The 21,427-nt window shown below is 57.2% G+C and overlaps 9 protein-coding genes across 9 annotated transcripts; 5 read left to right on the plus strand and 4 right to left on the minus strand.

The window, feature by feature from the left end:
- Positions 1–143: 143 nt before the first annotated feature.
- Positions 144–1,553, minus strand: TRAVEDRAFT_52360 (NAD-P-binding protein; the record flags this gene model as incomplete). The annotated part of the gene is made up of 9 exons (XM_008045261.1): positions 144–166; positions 222–383; positions 444–748; positions 807–835; positions 895–998; positions 1,051–1,135; positions 1,188–1,272; positions 1,334–1,408; positions 1,462–1,553. The coding sequence occupies 9 exons, from the start codon at positions 1,551–1,553 to the stop codon at positions 144–146; spliced, it is 960 nt and encodes a 319-aa protein (XP_008043452.1).
- Positions 1,554–3,466: 1,913 nt separating this feature from the next.
- TRAVEDRAFT_78249 (uncharacterized protein) lies at positions 3,467–5,494 on the plus strand (the record flags this gene model as incomplete). Its single annotated transcript, XM_008045458.1, has 2 exons — positions 3,467–4,377; positions 4,516–5,494. Coding segments are annotated over 2 exons (1,890 nt in total), but the record flags the coding sequence as incomplete, so codon positions are not given.
- Positions 5,495–5,904: 410 nt separating this feature from the next.
- TRAVEDRAFT_133947 (uncharacterized protein) lies at positions 5,905–6,700 on the minus strand (the record flags this gene model as incomplete). The annotated part of the gene is made up of 3 exons (XM_008045459.1): positions 5,905–6,328; positions 6,377–6,555; positions 6,611–6,700. 3 exons carry the CDS (start codon positions 6,698–6,700, stop codon positions 5,905–5,907), a joined length of 693 nt encoding a protein of 230 aa, XP_008043650.1.
- A 1,284-nt stretch (positions 6,701–7,984) lies between these two features.
- Positions 7,985–9,184, minus strand: TRAVEDRAFT_133076 (glycosylphosphatidylinositol-alpha 1,2 mannosyltransferase; the record flags this gene model as incomplete). Its single annotated transcript, XM_008045460.1, has 4 exons — positions 7,985–8,295; positions 8,359–8,554; positions 8,614–8,808; positions 8,837–9,184. 4 exons carry the CDS (start codon positions 9,182–9,184, stop codon positions 7,985–7,987), a joined length of 1,050 nt encoding a protein of 349 aa, XP_008043651.1.
- Positions 9,185–9,305: 121 nt separating this feature from the next.
- On the minus strand, positions 9,306–9,515 carry TRAVEDRAFT_133949 (uncharacterized protein; the record flags this gene model as incomplete). Its single annotated transcript, XM_008045461.1, has 1 exon — positions 9,306–9,515. One exon carries the CDS (start codon positions 9,513–9,515, stop codon positions 9,306–9,308), a length of 210 nt encoding a protein of 69 aa, XP_008043652.1.
- Positions 9,516–10,269: 754 nt separating this feature from the next.
- TRAVEDRAFT_173922 (DNA-directed RNA polymerase II core subunit RPB9) lies at positions 10,270–10,992 on the plus strand. The gene is made up of 5 exons (XM_008045462.1): positions 10,270–10,281; positions 10,354–10,508; positions 10,583–10,628; positions 10,688–10,728; positions 10,781–10,992. Exons 1-5 carry the CDS (start codon positions 10,279–10,281, stop codon positions 10,905–10,907), a joined length of 372 nt encoding a protein of 123 aa, XP_008043653.1. The 5' UTR covers positions 10,270–10,278; the 3' UTR covers positions 10,908–10,992.
- Positions 10,993–11,826: 834 nt separating this feature from the next.
- On the plus strand, positions 11,827–13,796 carry TRAVEDRAFT_52363 (UDP-Glycosyltransferase/glycogen phosphorylase; the record flags this gene model as incomplete). The annotated part of the gene is made up of 9 exons (XM_008045262.1): positions 11,827–11,948; positions 12,011–12,185; positions 12,241–12,426; positions 12,482–12,562; positions 12,740–12,970; positions 13,032–13,118; positions 13,179–13,298; positions 13,355–13,425; positions 13,481–13,796. 9 exons carry the CDS (start codon positions 11,827–11,829, stop codon positions 13,794–13,796), a joined length of 1,389 nt encoding a protein of 462 aa, XP_008043453.1.
- Positions 13,797–15,769: 1,973 nt separating this feature from the next.
- Positions 15,770–16,478, plus strand: TRAVEDRAFT_134237 (uncharacterized protein; the record flags this gene model as incomplete). Its single annotated transcript, XM_008045463.1, has 2 exons — positions 15,770–15,990; positions 16,043–16,478. 2 exons carry the CDS (start codon positions 15,770–15,772, stop codon positions 16,476–16,478), a joined length of 657 nt encoding a protein of 218 aa, XP_008043654.1.
- A 478-nt stretch (positions 16,479–16,956) lies between these two features.
- Positions 16,957–19,039, plus strand: TRAVEDRAFT_52365 (amidase signature enzyme; the record flags this gene model as incomplete). Its single annotated transcript, XM_008045263.1, has 10 exons — positions 16,957–16,974; positions 17,041–17,169; positions 17,224–17,413; positions 17,470–17,488; positions 17,557–17,903; positions 17,974–18,233; positions 18,303–18,335; positions 18,405–18,502; positions 18,558–18,742; positions 18,810–19,039. 10 exons carry the CDS (start codon positions 16,957–16,959, stop codon positions 19,037–19,039), a joined length of 1,509 nt encoding a protein of 502 aa, XP_008043454.1.
- Positions 19,040–21,427: the final 2,388 nt, after the last annotated feature.

Raw genomic sequence — 21,427 nt, forward strand, 5'->3', positions numbered from 1 at the left:
GCCAGCTTGACATACATCTATATAGGTATACGGCCTTTTTTCACTGAGATTTGCCTGTTGAAAGGAACTTGTATCCTACTTTCACGCCCGTACTAAGGAACCTCTCTGGCTAACAAGTCGAGGCTTCTCCGATATTTCAAGCTTCAAGGGTGAATCAAAACCTTGACTATGCGCACGTAAATGAATCATTGCACCGCTTCGTACTTCACACGAAAGCTCACCATGTTGATCCTTCTCATGGAGGAGGGCGCCGAGTCCCTTCTCCAGGTAGTCTTCCAACCCCACGCGACGAGTAATCAAGGCCTCCAGATCGTCCAGGTCAAACTTGCCATCGGCAAGGGCTTGGATCAGCTCAGGATGGTCTCCAGCGTAGCCTATGCTATCTGCGAACATTTAGCGCATCAATATGACCGAAGAGGGTCCATTTGAGGAAAAGTGCTCACTAGCGAGAACGAGCTCCTTCATCAACATCAAGTTCATGTCGATCGTGGGCCGCGCCGTCCATCCCGCGACGTTCATGATCGTCCCACCGGGGCGGGATGCCTTCAACGCAGTGTCGAGAGTGCTCTGGGACCCGGCGCAGTCCACAACGACGTCTGCGCCCCGGCCGTCCGTCGCCTTCAGCGTCTCCGCAACGACGTCTATTCCAGCGGCGGCGTCGTAAACCACGGATGCGCCATACTTGTGGGCCAGAGCGCAGCGCTTGGAGCCGCGCCCCGAGATGCCTACCCAGGACGCCCCAAATATCCTGCAGACACCGTGTTAGAGCCCAGAGATCAAAAACGCCTATGCAGCTGAATGCTTACTGGGCAACTTTGAGCACAAAGACGCCGATCTGAGCGTTGTGTAGTCAGATGTCGAGCCCCATCGCGCACAGTCAACAGACATTCGTACCGGGCCAGCGCCGAGGATGAGGACCTTGTCCCTCGCTTTGACGTGCGATAGCTTGACTGCACGCCAAGCGACCGCGAGCGGTTCCACGAGGGCGCCGATCTCCACTAACACGGCGTCAGCAGAAGCACTGAACGAGCAATCGCATTTGATGCTTACGAGAGACGTTCGCCGGCAGTACGTGGGCGAGTGTTTGCGGCACTACGACGTACTCGGAGAGACCACCGCCACCACCAGAAATACCCTATGAATGTGCTGTAGCCGTGAGAATAGTCTACCTGGTAGATTTGACATACGATGGCTGCGAACCGAGGGCACAGGTTTCGGGTGTGGGTTGAAGCGCATGCGCAACCAGGCGTGTTGCACCCAATGATCGGCTCACTGTCGAGAGTTCAGTACAGGGCAACTCATGCATACAAATGGGGATAAGTGTGGAACGTACACAGCCACATTCTTGCCAACGGCGTACTTGGATGTATCGACGTTCGGACCCAATTCAGCGATGGTTCCAGAGAACCTGGTGGGCACGATGAGCACATTGGCTCCTGGTAGACAGACCTGACGACGCACTCGTGACCGACGCCTACTGGCAGCGTCTCCCCCGATGTAGGATGAGGTTCAGTGGCGGTGGGTGGGCCATCCAATATGTTGTGTTGGAACATGTGAAGATCGGTCCCGCATACTGGGTGCCCGGGTTAGATTTACACAACATTTGACCGACAGTGTGGGACTTACTGCCACACCTGCGTTCACCGCGAACCTTGTGTCATGAAAGCTATATTAGAGAAGCGTGGGGGAGGCATCGCTCACCAAGCAATCTGAGATTACTCGGTTATGACACAGAACCAGATACACAAACGACAGGTGTCCACATACCTTGACTTTGACTTGTCCTGGGCCTACTACAGGCTCAGGAATGTCTTCAAGGCGAAGGTCTTTCGGGCCATAATACCGTATCGCTTTCATGACGATTAGTCGTGTCGGGCCGTCTGTGTACAGGTGCGTACGAAGTAATGGAGATGCGCAGCGAAGACTGAAATATATAGATGACCATGAGTCAGAATCCGGTTGGCGGGGTATCCAAGTTCGGCGAACGCACCACGAGAGCACGGTATCTTCAGGTAGGACTTTCGGCGGCCGAGGCAAGTAGTGCGGCGTAATTGAGCCTTTGCTGATGACACACGCAGATGGGAGAGATGAGGTACATCGTGGGCGACCTGATAGTGTTGGGGCCAGTATCGACAAGCGGGGAGAAGGCGAATTATCGGGTCATGGGCACGCTAAACGCTGGGATATGAAACGCCGGTGGATAAAATTCTGGTTGACTCTTCCACGACATATGGTCGCCAAAGCGGATGCGTTATGATATTTCGATAAAGAGAAACGCCGTGGGGCCTGAGGCCTGGTGGGAATTGGTGGCACAATGCTCAGCATGTCGATGATTCTAAGAAGTTGCGAAGCCGCTCAGAGGTACATGTGAGCGCAACGCGCGCAGACGTTGGCTATTGAAACCTTGATATACGGTCGCTTCTAAGTGCTAACGCAAGCGGAGCGGCAAATGGTCAGCTACATGCTGCACGTATGTTGGACGATTCTGACCCTCGAACCTTGCGTTTTGAGTCTTCCAACGGCATAGGGAAAGGGTCGATGTCGGTGAGATCGCCACCAAACTTTCCAGTCTCACAGATTCCTAGCATCGCCAAGATTTGAATAATTCGAATATCAACCGAGAGGCTTGTCCATCGAGGCTCAGAGTCTGGTGGATACCCAAGATACAGCCGGTGCAGTGCTGCGGCGGACTGTGATGGTGGGAGGCAGAATTGTTTGGCGCGCGTGTCTTTTGGCGCTTGCCAGTAGGCGCGCGAACGACCATCGTTGTCTCCTACCACAACCATCTCAACATACGTTCAATAAGTATCCCCTTTTTGACCGTTCTCGACCGAGTGTTTGGCTGTCGAAAGGGACTTGTGTCCCACTTTCACGCCCGTACTAAGCCGTCTGAGCAGTAGAACGCAACAGCGAGTCTCTTGTCCGAGTCCACAGTACTCAGTCCGACTTGAACAATTCCTCCAAATTCCAGGGATCGTTGGAGTGAATTATCGCAGTGAACCGTTTACAGCAGACACTGCAGCATCACAATTACTTACCAGCACGGACGCGGAGGTGGCCGTTCTATGTCTGGCCCCACTGGTTGCGATGCTATCAAGCCCGCTGAATTTCGAGCTGAAGTGGATTACACACCAAAAGGGCTTTCTACTCCGTCTTCCTCCACGTTGGATGGGTTTGATCTGGTAAGTGATGCTACGTATATTGTTGCTTAAGCTTACACGCATCACTAGAGCCCTTCGACACCACATGGAAACACATTGCCGTCTTATGCCAGAGCTGCGCCAGCCGAATTGGGGGCTGCGAGGGGACAGCTCGGAAATGGCCTACAATTGAGAAAGACGAGGGACGGAGTACGTACGTACATCACATTTGATTCAGAGGAACATATGCCTACGACGTCCCAGCGAATATCTTCACGATCACGGCGTTCGAGGGCATGGTCGCTGCGCAAGGATTCAGCCAACTGTCGGTTTTCACCACACCCAACCAAGACTGGATCCCCGAGTTTGCTATCGCACACCGAGAGATCACGACGTACGCGGACGGCCGCTGGGGGCGCCACGAGTACTCTCGCTGGCCACAGGCGTATTCCCGAGATTGCCTCCACGTGGCATGTATACCAAGCAGGCCCTCCACTTCCAACGGTCCATCTACCGTCTTATGGCGCACCATCACACCCGAAGACTGGATACTGGAGAAATGCGGTGTCAGCGGCCTCGGCTTCCTCGCCAAAGAACGCATGAAAGAGATCGAGGACGAAGCATCCGCTGCAATCGGGCGTTTTTCGCGTCGCCGCCGTCAGGACAAGCAGTGGACCCAGGTCGGAAAGCTCCTCGTAATCTGTCTCCGCCACGTAATAGACAGGCTACACAATATCCCCGCCTCCAAAGTCGTCGTGATCTCCCTCGCGGCACACGCACAGCGCCTGATCCTCGAGCTCGCAGGGCTGCACGTCCTGCTGAACACCGTTCTCGGGCGCATCGAGTCGCAGGAGAACCACCAATCCGAGGTACTCGCCGTGCTCGGGGCGCACACGTCGGACCCCAGCATCGCGCAAGTGCTGTTCGAAGCTGGCATACCTGTCTGGTTTCAACAGCTGCTCACCGATCGCCTGAACGTGTTTAAGGTAGTGACCAAGACGGACATTCCGCCCGAGTTCTCCACGATACCCTCGTATCCCCGCCTCGTCCTTGCGCAAAACGACACCTCAGGGGTTCTCAATACGCCTGGCGCGTGGATACCCGCGATGAACGCGATCGTCAGACAACAGCTGTGTGGCTCTAGCCTTCCGGAGGTGTCGCACGAGGAGCCATCGGGCGAGCGGCCGTCCAAACGAGCTCGTGAAGAACCATCCCAAGGGAAGGACTCTGAGAACTGGTCCTCGGGACCTTCCGCGCGCGCAGCGCGGCCCATTCAGGACGCTGACGCGCCCTCTGACACGGGAGGAGACAATAAGCCCAGCCGGCGCCGTCCTCGACATAGGCGAGGAAAGCATGCTGAGCAGACGACCACCAGTACCTCATCTAAGACGGTGGGCGATGAGCCCGCGTCGATGGCATCCTCGCGCCCGGCTCAAAAACCGTTCTTCATGAACCCCTTCCGCCAATTCTACCCGTCTCACACCGTCTCCACCGCGGACGCCTGGTCCAAGGCGCTCAGAAACGCGGGACCCCTTCCGCAGCCCGCGCAATCTGCCACGTTCTACCACCCTCCTCCGTGGCTCCTGGACTCTCTGGTCGAGTACGACAGCAACCCGAACAGAATCGCCCGCAACCTCCACCACCTCATCTCGATCCGCACATTCTGCCGCTTACGCCTCTTCGACTACACCATCGCCGGCCTCCCTCTCACCTCCGCCGAATGGCGCGACGCACTCTTCGGTGAATACAACTTCGAGGTGACCCAAGGGAGTGGCGACACTACGAATAACACGGTAGTGCGGCACAAGCTCAAGCAGACTGTCGTCCGCTTCTTCGGCAAGATCCCCCGCCTACATTCGTACGACCCCTCCTCCGCGCCCGAGCTCGCGGGCCGCACCGTAACGTACGAAGCCGCGCTCACGGACAAGGAGATCCAGGGCCGCCTCGTGTGGGAGGCACATGAAGTCAACTGGCGGTGCGAGCTGCTCGCGCTGGACGCGCTGATGGTGGGGTCGAAGGGCTGGTCGGAGTTGGAGCGGTGGGTGCGCGAGGCGGACGTCTCGCGCGTGTGGGGCCCGGGCTCCTCTGGGATGGATATTGCACCGCGTGAGGGGGATATGGAGCGGTTTTGTTGGAGCGTGCCTGGGGAACCGGGGTGGGAGGGGTGTAGAGAGCGGCTGCAGGCCTTTTTGGAGGTCTTGGGCCGCTGGGAGGGATGTCCGGCCGAGTTGACCAAGCCTTCCGACGCGGCGCTCAGATGTGAGGCGGCGGAGTACGTTCGGTTGATGGAGTGCGCGGTTGAGTTTTACGTGCGTACCTTTATTGCGAAGTACCAGCGTCTTCCTATTCCGCCTGTACGGGCTGGGGTTATTTTGACCGCGTAGTCGTAGTTTGTACTAATTAATGTTCATCTTCGTCTTCATATTCTGCAAGGGCATGGTCAAAGCAAAGCACCGCTTTTCCGACGGGATGCCACAACAGACTCAAAAAGCTTAACTTGATGATCGACGCCTGTGTCGCCTGAACGACTGCCTCGCAGGAAAGGGGAATAACATGTTTGTCGTTCCAAGGTCGTTGCCTAGGCAGGCTGACTTGACCGTCGAACAGGCCTTATGATCAGCAACAACTTCACATATATGATACCAAGTAGGGTATAATTAACTGCGACGCTTCACAAGAGGGTATCATACCAGGTCGCCTAGGTCGCCAACAGGCATATGTCGAACAGCCAAACACGAAGACCGACAGACCACCTTATGTCCAGCTACGCCGCGGTGTCCGAGATATGGAAGACCTCGTTGACTGCGTGTGCGACCAGCTGCTCGTCCGGACGCTCCGGTAACGCGTACTTCGCACCATACCGACGCTGCTGGAACAGCGCGTACTCCTCTTCCCTGAGCATCTCGCGCGCACGCGCGACCTGCGCGGCCGTCCGCGCGCCAAGACGTTCTGCGTCGTCGTCGCTGAGCGGAGCCGGACGCCGGACGAGCTCCGCGTAGGCCGGGCCGAGCCAAGAAGGGACATCATGTTCCTTGGCGAGCACTATGGTGTCGATAGTGGGGAGGGAGGCGCGTCGGGCTGTGAGTTCGCGGATGGCGTATTGGCGAACTTTGGTGCATTGGAGGCGGGTGGAGACGCGGAGGATGGTTGTCCAGTCGGCCAGGGAGACGGAGGCGGGGTCGTATATACTAGATCGTAGTCAGCACCTGGAATAGCGCATGTGAAAGGAAGCTGACCCATGATAGAGAAAGTCGAGCAAGCAGTCGAACCCTTGTTGAGTGATATCCGCGGGCAGAGGAAGAGGGCTTTCATCTGAGCGGCCGAGCAGGTCATTGCCCTCCGCAACGACCCTCCGGAAGTAGTCTGAGTGGTGCTCGAGCAAGTATCTGTGGATCTTGTACAGCGACTCCTGGACCTTTCATGAGACAATGAGATAAGCAAGACATACCACGGTGCTCGAATGCACACACCTTGAGCACGACCATCCCCTCTTGCATGTAGAACACTGGATGTCTTGGGAGATTGGCTGCACGAGGTTGTTCATGCGCCGCTGCAGTCATCGCGGATGCGCCAATCGCCGGCACCCTCGCGCGCGGCATTGCGACAGGGTTTCTCCGCGGTGATGAGAGCGCGGCAGCCGACTCAGGGCTGGCCGAAGGGGTAGGGCGCGAGCTCGGCACGCTGCGCAGACTATGTTGCGAGCCGTGCTGCGAGCCTTGTTGCGAGCCATACACGTTTGGGAGCGGCCGCGGGCTCGAATACCCCGAGTTCCCTGGAGAAGGGGATGCGAAGCGCACATCTGAAGGAAAGGGCACCGGGCTCGCGACGAGTGCCCCCGGGCGGTACTTTCCCGTCGCGAAAGGACCGGGCGTCGGCTGGTGCACGAACTCGACGGACGACGCGGGGCTCGGGGTGCGCGTGAGGCTCTCCGCGCCCGCACGCTCGATGATCATCGGATGCGACCGTAGGTTGCTTAAGAACTCGGGGTGCGTCGGGAGCGGCGAGTACGTCGTGTTTGTGCGCAGTGGCTGCAGCTCGGGCGCTCCGTGCCCCGCGCTCGCGTTGGCGCTACTGCTCGGGAGGAGCGGGAGGGAGCGCATCGGGGCGGTCTTGCGCGCGACGGGCGTCCAATCGTGCGGCATCCAGACGGCGGGGCTGGGCGGCGGGCCGGGAGAAGGGGATGGGGTCGTCATGGTCGCCCACGGCGAGGGCAGCCGGCTGGGAGGCTCAATGGCGTCGACGTAGTAGCGGCCTTGCGGGGGAGCAGTGCGTTGGGCCATTCGGTTATGGTCGGGACTGGGTCTGCGCTCCCGCGGGTAGACATAGCCCTAAGTAGCGGCTGCAACGCAGATGAGGCATGGAGAGCGCAAGTGGACGGATAGCGGCGACAGCAGGTCCACGCTGCAGAGCATGCGGCTGCGAGTCTGCAACCGCCTGCTCTACACGACTGGCGCCTTTGATCGAGAAGATGGTAGAGGCTGAGCTACCGCAGCACGTTGGATCTGTTAAGGTAAGCTGACACAAATGGGCCAAAATGTGCAGACTCTCGCGATGGACGCCACGACGCGCTTCGGAAGTATAGCAAGGATCTGACAACCACCACGAAGCTAAAAAGGTTGTCATGCAACAGGCATTTAACTGCCGAATATAGCCAGAATCGAGCCGTTAGCTCTATTCCCCACACGAAAGAACAGTAAGACTCACCAAGTACACGGGATCTTCGTATGGCGCTGCCTTGCAGATCCTCGCTTGCACAAGGGCCCCGTACCGCACGTCACAGCAGCCCACAAGAGTGACGAGTTGGTCCTCCTCAGGACCTTCGTACTGCATTGCTATAGCGAGCCCTACGGTTCGTAAGGCGGTGTCTTCCGCAAGCATTCTACATCTACGTCAAAGATGCCTAGGCTCAAACCATCTTTCCAGCCTGTCTGCACTGACTCGCCGATGTGATCGAGGTCCAGATGCGGGAAGACCCGGTCCCGCTCCATTAAGCACTCTGCCACCTGCTCGCCCAGCTCCTGGACTGCGTGAAAAGGTGCCACGAGGAGAGTCGAGGGGAGTTTCGGGAACGCAGTAAATATGAGGAGCGCGTCGAGTGCCATGTCAGGCGATGCGCCGGAGAGGTCCTGAACGGATATTTTCCGGGAGTCAACGTCTAACAAAATGACAAGATGATCAGCACCGTATTGCACATGCGCGCAGATACACATTGTCGTACCTTCCTGGCGTATGGCGAGGAGGTGCCTCGGCGGCATGTACGTCTTCCAATAGACGATTTGGAAGTCATGCGTGTGTATGCCGCGTGCATCGTTGTACACAATGTCGTGTATACGGAAAAGCGATGGGACGACACCGCCTTGGTGGAGAACGCCGAACAAGACGGCGAGGGCCGCGTTCGCAGTTATCCAGGATATCTGCGGAGCGTCTGAGTGGCTGTTGGTATGGCAGGGCGGCATCATCATCAGGGGCGTACCAAGAATGACTTCCGTGCTTGCGTAATGCGCGCGTTATTCACGGCGATGGCTATCATCGGCACGAGCAGAGGTGTCAAGAAACGCGGCTCCTGGTGTGGTTGAATAGACAGGAGTGAAGTGGCAGACCACCTAACCCAGTAATACGCTGAATGGGGGAGTGAGCATCGGGAGAGGAAGCATGGAATTGATTGTGGCTTCACTTCTTTGCATAATCTCGACGACTCCTGGCTTGCCTTTCGGTACCTCCCCAGTACGCGAGGTGAACAGATCAAACTCGGCCCATAGAACATAGAAAAGCAAGCCGGGCGTGGCAATCATAGGGAGATTCACAACGAGGTGAAGCCATCGAGGATGCAAGCCATGCTCTGCGAGATTAGAGGGCAGAAGGTTGTAGCGCAGGAAGTTCAGTGGGGTGATCTCGACGGTGGAAGGCCGCATAAAACCATGGAAGTAAACGCTATCCACATATACGAAGCCCAAGGTGGTGGTCGAAGTGACTAAGAGTGGGAGGGACAGCAGACGAGCCAAGGCGTCCAGCGAGAACCGAGACTGACGAAGGCTCCATTTCATGATTTCCAGACCAATCGGCAGGAAGAAAGCGGCAAAGGTGATGCGGATGAAGATACCGCAAGTGAAGACGAACGCCAGCAGTGCCAGATATACCGAGCTTCCCTGCGCAGTGAGCAATGAATTATACGTTTGTGCTATAAAATTCGAGCAGGCTGACCTTCGATGATTTCGGGTCAATCTCGTCTACGAGAAGCTTCTTCACAAGAACAAGTGAAAGCGCGACCAGGATGGCCTCGATGGAATTAGAGAATGGCCGTAGTTGATAGGTGTGCATCACGTATGAAGAACCAATGAGCAGCAGAGCTTGAAGTCGCACAGGCTCGTGGACCATGTGATATATTGAGAAGTCTGTGGTGGAGCTCTAGGAGATTTTAGACTCAAAGATGTGTCGTACGTACCGAGTGAGAAGGAAGAGACTAGGAAGGAAAGCCTCTGGATGGCAAAAACCAGGCGCGGCGAAGGTGAATCGCCTGATTCGCCTCAAAATAATGCCCAGAGGATGGGAGAAGATACTCACCATTATGTAGCAGACGCAAGATGGAGAACGGGACTCCCGTGGTCAGCCAGACTGGCACGATGGAACGACATGGGAACACAGAACTCCATTCCCAAGTTTGTACTGCGTTGAGTCCCAGCGTTTTTCCTGATTGAATGTAAGCTTTCATACCTCCCAACAGCATTGAATGCTTCTCACCTGCAATTGCCTCGCCATTCTGGAAGTACTCGTCGGGGTGGATGTATCCCGTTCCGAAGAGAGCAAAGCAAATCCGCGTGATCACCAAACCAAGATAGATGGAGCGTAATGAAGGTCTTCCTATATATTGGAGGGCCATACTAGCAGATCGTCTGGCCACATGGACGAGGGTAGAGGAGGACGAGCACGAGCACCAGGCGGACGAGAGGGAGGAGGACAAGCTTAGGGAGAATACGTTTCACGCGGAGGCGCTTGGAGGCGCTTTCCGGATAACCGGCCCGCAAGAATATTTGAGCGCCTAGTGCGCAGAGAGTGCGCGCTTCAGCGCGCTTGTTGATGCTGCACGGTTCTCCGCGTACCACGACCATCCTCTGTCCCCGAGCACTCCTTTCTGCTCCTCATGGTGAGTGGGTGCTCATGTTCGACCCTTCATGAATCACTCATCTCGAATTGGAATGGCTGCGTCGCTCTCTAGGCCTCCCTTCACTTCTGCTCCGAGTGCAACAACCTCCTCTATCCGAAGGCGGACCCTCAGCGCCGGGTCATGGTCTACGCATGTCGCATCTGTGCCTACGACGAGATTGGCGAGAACCAGTGTGTGTACAGGAACGATTTGCTCACGGTGACGAAGTGCGTATCCGTCTTAAACTCGCCGTGTGACCGGCTGTGGCGAAGGCATATACTCAGTCCTGACAATCACCCAGAGAGCAAGTCGGTGTAACGAACGACCTTGGCTCGGATCCTACACTGGTATGTGTCACTTCATATTGTCACTTCGGCGCGTGCTACAACCCCGTCCCTCCGCTCAGGCGCACTCCAAAATGACATGCCCGAAGTGCGGACATGATGAGTATGTCTCCGAAACCACAGGACAGACCACATGTGTCACTGAACACACACAGTGCCGTATTCTTCCAAGACCAATCGAAGCGGAAAGAAACCCGAATGATCCTCTTCTACGTGTGCACAAAATGCGACCATCCATTCACGGACGCAACACTCGACTTGGAGACACAGCCAGAGATGTGATTGGGTTCTCCGTCAGTCGCGGCTGGATGCGCCAGCATACCCTTTGTACACTACCGTCTTGTATTGCTAATCACCAGTGTTCATTTCGACTACCACAACGAGACCTTAGATTCCAATAGCAGATGAACAACAGGACAGTCGAAGAGCGTCAAACGCCGAGTGGCACTGGTCAAGAAGAAGCTGAAGTGTATTCTCTCGGTACATCCTCGCACGCTGCAGGTAAGCTTCGCCTCCTCGGTCACATTGTGGCCATGTCGCTGTCGCTCAATTATCTCTGCTCACACCTCACAGTACATCAGAGGCTTGAACGATATTCGCAGCGCACGATGACGTTTCTCCACCCTCCCAGGACGAGCAACCCCGAAGACAACCGTGTGAGACTTCGCCTTTGAAAAAAGGGTCAATTTCTGCCCATCTGTTGCAGAAATGACATCCGCCTTTCGCCGCCGGCCTTCATATATCGGGCAGGACAGTGCTCAGATGGACGTTGCTACACCGCATGTGAGCGAGGCGCCCAAGTTTAGGGAGCTCTCTACCATGAACGTTTGAACGGTCACGACAGGTGTGCGTATCTCATGAGTCATGGCAGGCTACGCCTGACCTTCTGCGAGCAAAGTGAAGAGAATAGGCAGGGATCCCATCCGCATGTCACGGAGAATCCTCAACCGCATGGAAGCTTCAGCCACCTGGGACATATAACGCAAGCTGCTCACCACGAATCCCCCCATAACAGCGCCGCCCCCATTTGCTCCACCTCTCAGACCACAGATGACTCAACTGGAACACTTGAAGCATGTTTTGGTATGTCCAGCTCATATGTGGGGTACGTACTTTGCGCAACCGCTTGGGGTTCATAGCTCACGATTCACGCTGCCCGTCAACAGGCCACACGCGCCCGTTGTCGATCCTGGTGGCCAGGATGGCGAAGTTACGCCCTATATCTATCACATTCGTCGTTGCAGCCAAGTACCTGAAAGGCGCAAAGGCTGAAATTTCTCGCGAACTCACGCTGTGCGGTGAAGACGTTCAGAAACGTATCAGGTCAGACCGAGTGCTACAAGTGGACTCCGGCAGTGCACCGCACTAACTCCATCTACCCTTAGGTTCCTACCGGTTGAGCAAGGAGATGACAATTTCGACCCTGCGATATTCGAGCAATACCTCCTCGCAACTTGGAAGCAGCTGTTCGACGGCGACTCTACCATGTGCGAAGCTCTGGACGGCACTCCTTACGCACTCCGCTTGCTCGAATCGCCACTCAGCGCAGTCGTTATAGACGTGCGTACGACTTTAAGATTTATCTGAATTGTTCAGCTGATGACACGTTGTGAAGATCATACTCATGGAAAGCTTCAACGCACTGCGCGAACGCCAGAAGATAGCGACCTCCTTCAAATTCTTCACTTGGTTACCTGTCGCGATCAACACTATACTCTCGCTTTGTCGCTTCGATGCGATACCGCTCGTAGAAAGCGCCGCCGCCCAGATGGAGGTGTCGTTCAACGAAGCGGCCCGCCACGTACGTACACGCATCTTAGCAATGAGCGGAGAAACTGAAGGAACACGATGTGCAGCTCATGCTCGTACCGAGCGGCCAAGTCGTCCGTCATCCAGGACTCCCGGATATGTATGATCACGAATACCAGCCACAGGCGGTGTGTACAGTATCCCTCGATGCTTGTTTTTGCGTTGACTTGGATTGTGTTCCACAGTTCCAGATGCCAGCGGATCAATGTGGCCGTATATACATCCGAATTGGCAGGTAGGAAAAGACCTGATTTTGTCCTGAAAACAGAAAGTTTGATCAAGGTTCCTCCTACAGAGTGTTATAGCAAACGGACGGCGTGCCCACTTTCGACGCGGCCGATTACTATCCCGAAGCGGTGTCGGAGTTCCGCAGCTGGTTTGCGGAGACGTCGCGCAAGGTCTATTACGTCGGTCCACTCGTGCCAGACGGCAGCGCCCTGGCTTCTTCGCCGCAGAATGGGCGGAGAGCGCAAGGCGGCGTTTTGAGCTTTTTGGATGACCATTTGACGGCGCGCGGTGAGCGATCAGTGGTCTACGTTCGTCGTGCCTTCGTATGTGCTAGTTTCGTCTTGCTCACAGCGTACCTTGTCTTCGCAGATATCCTTTGGGTCCTTGTTCTGGCCTAGCGACCCCGGTAAGGTCCACGCCGTCCTAGAAGTCCTCATAAACAGAAATATCCCATTCGTGCGTGATCTGTCGGCATGCCCTTCTATCTCCCACATACTCACGCGGAGCTCCTCGCAGATCCTGACCCACCCCAGCGCACTCGCAGTACTGTCTCATGACACCCTGGCTATGCTATCCGAGTGCAAGAGCGCTTTCGTTACTCAATGGGCGCCCCAGCAGGCGATCTTGGAGCACCCTGTGAGTCTATGTGTAATGTGACAAGACATGGGTACACATCTAATATCGGCACGTAGGCGACGGGCTGGTGCCTCACGCACGGCGGACACAACACTGTCCTAGAATGCATAGCAGCTGAGGTCCCCATGTTCGTACTCTCTATATCACGCCTCACCCATGACTTTGAACGAGAACTCCTCCAGGATTCTCTGGCCGATCTTCACAGACCAGCCTGTGAACGCGATTCACCTTACCGACCACCTGGACGTGGCATACGAGCTCCTCGAGGTGCGGCACGGCACAGGGCTGGGGCCCATCTTCCGCACAGGCAAGACTCCGACTGGGACCCTGGCCGCTGTCCGGGAGGAACTGGGTAAGGTGCTCGAGTGCGCGTTCGGAGAGGATGGGCAGGCGAAGCGGAAGAGGTTGCAGGTATTGCGCACGACGCTGGACCAAGCGTGGGCAGAGGATGGAGTTGCGAGAGCGGAGGTGGAGTCATTCTTGGAGGATTTGCCGTGAACGATCAGCGATTTTGGAGCCCCAGCAGATGCGTACATATATCGAACGTGAGCTTCATCGCGATGGGTGTGGGATGATCCTAACCACATACTTGAATCGTCCTACTACAAATATCGACGTCAAACCTTGATGCCACAAGACCTCATCATATGCTTGACGGAACGTTCATAAGGCACAAGCTTGTTACACTTGTACTTATGTTGGTGGGACGGCGAAGCGGAAGAACCATTCTGACTATTTGGGGACGCGCAGTAATGTCCTAGATTTCCCTCGCCACGAGGCGGCGCTTGGGCGCGACCCGCCCAGACAACTCCCGCTCGGCATCTCTATCTTCTGTTCTGTAGCGCGAAGCTTGGACATCACAGGCGGAACCATCCATAGCGGACAAGCGGTCGGCGGTGGGTGGCAAAGTCGTCGCACAATAGTGTCCTGGACCCGGGCTCGTGGCCACCTCGTCGGGCAAAGCGCCAGCTTCTGATGCGACTCGCACACGCGCGAACACGCCCCGGGGGCGTGCCCCTGGCCAGGCCATGGTATAAAATCGTACGCCCCCCTTCATGCGCATCCATATCTCACACCGAGCCCACTGCGCGGGGCATCGACGACTTCATAACGCGAACATCGACCTAGATATCTACCAGGCGACGACATCGATTCTAGGACCTCAGCGCAGCACCTTACTACTATGATGACTTCCACCCCCCGCGCGGCCACCATCTCATACCGCATGCGCCCCGACAACAGGTTCCTCGTCGACCCCAGCCCGCCCCAAATGCGCCGCGAACGCGAGAGCGCGTGGGTCTCGCGCTCGTACCCGCCCTCTGCGCCCACCTCCCCGATCATGTCCTCACCCCCAAGCCCCGTTCTGCATCCCGAACATCCGCCTCGATCGCAGACGCCAGACAACTGGAACCTCTCCTCGCCCAACGCATCCGAGATGCCGTCACCCATGCGCAGAGCACTCGGGCCCATGCTCTCCCTCGCGCGGGAGACGAAGGAGGAGACGTACGGCGACCGGTCCACGCCCCGAGAGCCCCGCACCGAAGACGTGCCGCCCAGCCGGCGCAGCGCTTCGAAGCCCCGGTCTTCCCCCGCGTCCCCACCTCAGTCGAGGGCCTCGCAGCAGAGCTACCGCAAGTACCGGAGCCCGCGCGTAGAGTCCGAGAGCGACCCCGAGGAAGGCGGGATGTCGCGCTCCTGGCGCTCGACCCCGGGCGACCGCAGCCCACCCCGCACTCCGCCGCCGTTGCCCAACTCGGCTCTGCCGAGCGGTGCGCGCACGAGCCCACGTAGGCAGAAGTCGAAGGTGAAGCGGAGCAGCGTCGCGCACCGGCGACTCATGGAGTCCGCCGCGTTCTCGTCCGACAGCGGTATCGCGGGCTCGCCGCTCTGCCAGAGCCCACTCGTCTCCCTTCCGCTGCCAGACACCCTGCCCTCCGCGTCCGAGTTTGAGCGGTCGTTCTTCCCTCCAGAGCGGCCCACGCGGAGTCAGCAGCGCGCCTCGCCAATTCCGTCACCATCAAGCTCGCCTCTTGCGCTGCAGCCCGTGTCGCCCCGCGCGGAGAAGAGCGCCCTGCAGTTGCAGCAGGGCCCTTCTCAGGAGGATGGCCAGCAACCCCAGCCTCAGCACCAACACCAGCACCAGCACCAGCACCAGTCTTCGCCGAGATATGAGGAGCACTCGCACCAACGATCGAGCTCGGAGGAGCAGTATCGTCCGCGCACGCCGGAGCGGTCATCGCGCAGGTCTGACAGCTTCAACGGGGGCTCAGTTCCCGTGCCGCTTAGTCCGGGGTCAACGCTCGCTCAGACGCGCCCGGCCTCCCCATTGTCAGAGGGACGCTCGTCGTCCCCTAAAGTTCCTTTCAAGCCCCACCAGCAAGCAAGTGGCCCCGTAGAAGAGCCTGCGGTTCGACACTCGCAGTTCTACATGGAAGACGAGATGGTCATCTTGCGCGTAAGTTGTCATCCCTATGTTCTCAGAGTACTCTTGCTCACGATGCGGGCATCAGGTGGAGAACTGCTTGTTCCGCGTGCACAGGTACTTCCTCGAGCGCGACTCGACGTTCTTCAAGGACTTCTTCCAGCGCACGCTCTCCGGAACGGGTATGGGCAAGACGGATGACACGGCCATCAAGCTACAGGACGTCTCGCGACGCGAATTCGAGTGCCTACTTCACTTCCTCTATCACGGGTTCGTCTCCTTCTTCCCTGCACACATGATAGATGCTCATGCCCGCTTCCAGCGCGTCGAACTCGCAGAACGACTCGATCCTCAACCTCGTCCTGCTCCTCTCTACCTCCTCCGCGCTCACCTTCCCTGCCGCGCGCACACACGCAATCACCGCACTCGATCAGGCGTCCCCGCCGCTCGACCCCGTCGAGCGCGTCTTCCTCGCGGAGAAGTACAACATCCCCGCGTGGCTGCGGCCCGCGTACGTCGAGCTCTGCTCGCGCGCACACCCGCTCGAGGACTCCGAGGCAGAGGTGCTCGGCCTGCAGACAACCGCGCGGCTCGCGCGTGCGCGCGAGGCGGTGCTCGAGGAGAAGGTGCAGGAGTGGCGGCGTGCGGTCGAGCGCGCGCAGAAGGGCGAGGGGCAGATCACGAAGGAGGACATGGAGGTGCGCGAGGCGAAGGTCGTCGAGCGCGTCGTCGACGACATCTTTGCGACGGAGCGGTAGATGGTGGTGTACGTGGAGGGTGGATTTCTTGTTTTTTTTTGGGTGCGCTCGAGCTGGACCTGGGAGTGGCATACTAAGTATTGTATCATGTAGGGCTGTTGTACCATAATACCCTAATGTATATTCGCTGACTGGCTGCTGTATCGCATCACTTCATTGTGGAGACACGACAAAGTCTCACATCCATTGCTGGTAGTGGTTCGTAGTGAATCCAATGCGTCCGGCGCGGATTCTTCCTCAATTACCAGTGAGGTTGCTGACTCCAGCGTCAAATTGACGTTGACGTTGATGCGTTGATTTAGTTCTTTCATGTTCTTACTCTCGTAGGCCACTCTTCATCCTAGTCCATCCTTGGCGACTCTTATCAGCGTACACATCCAAGGTTGAGAAACCCTGTAGAGCTGGGCGCAGCCTGAGGCGAGAGGCGACACGCCGTACTTGTTGTATCTTTCACCATCAGCGACGCCGTCAGTTCAGGATGGGTTTTAAGCTGATAGTACTCCTACGCTTGAGCTGGGTTTCCGTCTTCACTGTGATCCTCGGGATCGTGTGCACGAGCTAGGGCCTCAAGCAGGAGGTCATTCGCATACCGACCGCTGCCTCCCCGTTCCCAGACCTCTACGAAGCGTCCATTGCTGAGCTCCAGGCTGGACTTCAAGTGGGCCTTTTCACGAGCGTCGACCTCGTCAAGGTTGGTCATATACATTTATTCATGCTAGTCACTGCTCATGATTTGCTCTTCTAGGCGTGCTTTGCGCGAATCGAGGAAGTGAACCTCCGGGGACCCGCCCTGCGCGCGTTCATAGAAACAAACCCAAGTGCGCTCGCACAAGCTGCAGAGCTTGACCGCGAGCGAAGGAAGACTGCCCCCCGCAGTGCCCTTCATGGCATTCCGCTACTGTTGAAAGACAACATCGCGACGCTGTATAGCGAAGGTGAAAAATCTTGTTTTTATCTCTGGAGTTTCTATGCTAACGGGCATCATGGTCAGGGCATGGACACTGCAGCAGGTCTGCCCTGCCATCGTTGGCCAATTGCACACGTATCTCTAACATACACATTTTGCACGTCTCACAAGCTCCTATGCAATTCTCGGCTCGGTAGTCCCGCGCGACGCGCACGTCGCTGCAAAGCTGCGCGCAGCGGGTGCGATCCTTCTCGGCAAAGCGAACCTCTCCCAGTGGGCAAACTTCCACGGAGCCGGCGTCCCTTCCGGATTCTCAGCGCGCGGTGGGCAGGCGTCCAATCCATACGTCCCGCTCGGGAGCCCATCGGGCTCGAGTTCGGGGAGCGGTATCGCTGCCGCGATAGGACTTGCCGCAGCCACGCTAGGCACCGAAACTGACGGGTCGATTGTGCTACCGAGCAGTGCAAACAACGTGGTTGGGATTAAGCCGAGCATGGGACTCACGTCGCGCGGTGGAGGTACGCATGCATATCATAGCCCTGTAAATGTAGTGCTGACGTTGTAAGCTAAGTTGTACCGATTTCTGAGTATCAAGACACAGTGGGACCAATGGCGCGTTCGGTTGCGGACGCCGCCGTTCTATCATCGCAGGGCGCGATCCGCGCGACAACTACACGTCTGCGGCACCTGCACAGATCCCCGACTATACACGTGCGCTGGACACAGAAGCATTGCGGGGGGCGCGGATCGGGGTCCCCCGCAGGTACATCGCTGCGCAGCTCGATGGCGTGCAAGTTGCCGCTTTCAACGCGTCGCTCGCGACTCTTCGCAAGCAGGGCGCGACGATTGTCGACCCCGCGGACTTCCCCGCTTGAGAAAAATTGATCGTGTGGACTAACAACACGACTGTGCTCAAGGCGGACGTTAAGGTGAGCGCTGGCTTGCACAAGGTCAGTAGGGACTGATTGCTGAGCGCTCTGCCGGTCGGTGTCGAGAGGTACATCGCAGGACTGCGCCAGGTTCCTACGGGCGTGAAAACGCTGGCAGATTTGATTGCCTTCAACATCGCGCACGCGGATGAAGAGCTCGTCCCTCCGTACTGGGCCGACCAGTCTGTGTATGTAACTGGTTTCTGCGCGAGTCTCATCATAAGCTAACTACAGGCATCCCAGCTTCATCACTGCAGATAACACCACCATTGACCAGGCGTTTTACGATGCGCTCGCGGCGGACCTGGATCTCGGGGCAACGCGCGGGATCGACGCGGCGCTCAAAGCCTTTGAGCTCGACGCACTCATCTTGCCGACGAACATAGCATCAACTCCTTCTGCTATCGCGGGACATCCCAACGTGACCGGTACGCATCAAGGTCTCCCCTTCCACTTACTCGATCGTGACCGTGCAATTCCTTTCCTTTTTATTAGTGCCTTTGGGCTTCTGCCCACCAGACACCCCACTCTCACCGGCGGAACCAACGCGCAAGAGCGGTCCGAACATGCCGTTCGGGCTTGCATTCTTGGGGACGGCGTTCAGCGAGTTCAAGCTCATCTCGCTCGCGTACGTGTACGAACAAGCGACACACACGCGCCTCAAAGTCCGTGCATTTCCTGCGGCGATCCCGAAGACGCAGCTCGCGGATGTCATTGGGACGTGAGGACCGCGGCGGGCTGGTATGTCGGCGAGGCGGAGATGAGCGGTCGTGGAAGTCGTCGTTATGAAGTGTTGTAACTGTCTACAGCAAATACACGGAGAGCCGGATGCTTAGGATACAGTCTGGAGGAATACACTGGGCTTTGGAAACCACCGACCGTGAGCAGTCTGCATGAGGAAATGTTATGGACAGAGTACATACTTGTTGGCGTCTGTCAGACGTTGGTATGATGACCTCAAGGATGAGGTCGAGCGCGTCGCACATATAGATGCGGTGATGGAGGTGTAGGGCGGGACTCGACGAGATGTGCTGGTGTCCTCCCCTCATGGGGGATAGCTTGAACGCTCGCAGCAATCAGGAGTAAGGTACCGAGGAGCGGAAATATGTGCATGATGAGGGCGTTGGCAGTGCTGAGGGTGAAGCAAAGGCAATAGTAGGAGTATGGGTGATCTACAAAGCAGTGTCAGTCCATGCTAGGGAGAGGTTGCGATAGCCACCCACCTCAGGGGACGGACGGGGAACTGGGGGACGCTACTGGCATGTCCTGGCCGACATTGGTGCTATATACATAACCTTGAGGCACACATCTACAAAGACTGCATATTTAAACGTCATCAAGCACACGGGAATGTAGCGACTGTTGTGGTCCGCAGGTCGGGGCGCCGATTGAGCCATCGGGTCGCACAGGGACGAAATTAGACACACGACTACGTATAGCGCTTCGCACGCGTGGACGCCGATTTCGGGGGCCGTGACTGGTGTAGAAATACAAATTCATTCCCGTCGCCGAGAGTCGGGATGGAGGAGAGTCTATAGTGCGGCGCACCTGTGGGGGGACTAGCAAGGGCTGGAATTTGCGGAACGCTGAGGAGATGAGGAGAGCTCGGCGAGATATGATATCGGCGTCGAGCGGTAGATGTAATGCCTAAGAATGTAGTTGCGGTGACGTCATTTGTACCGAAGCATCGTGCAATGGAGGAAGGTGGGAGGAAGTACTTCAAGTCCAAGGCGAGATGGTCGAAAATCGGGGTGAAGGAGATCCACGGCAGGGGTATTGAAGGGAAGCCGCAAAACAATCAACACGATGAGTTGCACAGAGTTCGAGGATCGCGAGGCATGAACACGCACCGTAGTACGCTCACTACACAAGTTCGATATCCACCAAGGGGTACTCGCCAGCCTTCAAAGCTCGAGCTAACTCGTGGGCTGCCTGAAGCGAGTGCGCGTCGGCATACCCTGGGAACTGGATGGAGAACCACCCTACCCTTCGATAGCAGGCCTTCCCGCGCTCCGCCCCTGAACGGACCTCTGGATCGACCAAAGCCACGATGAGGCCGTCCAGCGAGTATTGGTCCTGCATGAGTGGGATCGCCCACGTCTCCGTGATCTCCACGTCGGCCTCACAGTCGAATCCGGCAGTCCCGGGAAGCTTCCGCCCATCCACCTCGGCTGCCTGGTTTACATCCAGCAGGTTTTCATCAACGTCCCATTGACGCCACGCAAGTGTTTGTTCGAATGATTGAAGCTCGATAGTGCGGTGTGCCGGGGATTTGTCAGGGCGTAACACACACCGTATCAGCGGCGCGTGCAGGACGAGAATTCCGCCTGTTACCTGCCCGAACGGGAGCGCGTTATCTGCCAGCGTAACCTCGCATTGCACGACCTTCGCGAACACTACCGGAGGGGTCTTCGACAGGCGCACATGGTAACAGAAGAAGGCGCCATCGACCGCCGCCCAAGACCACGAGGGCGCGCGATAGACACTCGGGCGGCGCATGTACGTGAAGGGTTGCTTGTTCCAGAGTAGGTCGAAGACGAGTGAGCGGCGCCAGAGCCCCGCGAGGTAGTTCGTCCCCAAGATGCGGTGGAAGTGCTGTGCGACCGCGGCACACGCGACGAGCTTGTCCGACGGGACGCTCGCCGAGCGTTTGCTGTACCCTGCCATGACTTCCTCCCATGCCTCGTGTATCTGGTTCCACTCCGCGGAGTCGTGATCGGAGAGCCTGGTGTGTGGACTGGGGAGCATGATTGTGTCGGGTAGTCGTTTTTCAGACAAGACCTCGCAAAGCGAGTTACCGACGTTGTTTTGGATGGTGGTCTGGCATCTGAAATGGAGGGTCTTGGAGGTGAAGATAAGAACGCGCGGGGAAAGCAGGTACTCTTGCATGCACCATGCACGCGTCGTAATGGGCCCGTTGTCAGCGCTGTATAGCCATGAGTCTGGCGTGTTCGTGACTTCTGTGTGTGAGTAATGCGGAGTGATGTGTATCGTGCCCACTTGCTGAGTCGTCGCGGATACAGCTTCGGCGTGATCGCCGGGGTCACCAGCAGATTTTGGAGGAGGGCAAATGAAGGGGATGGAGAAGTCACCGCCCGTCAAGGGGTTGCTGA

The sequence above is a fragment of the Trametes versicolor genome (assembly GCF_000271585.1).
Source record: "Trametes versicolor FP-101664 SS1 unplaced genomic scaffold TRAVEscaffold_12, whole genome shotgun sequence".
Taxonomy (NCBI): Eukaryota; Fungi; Basidiomycota; class Agaricomycetes; order Polyporales; family Polyporaceae; genus Trametes; species Trametes versicolor.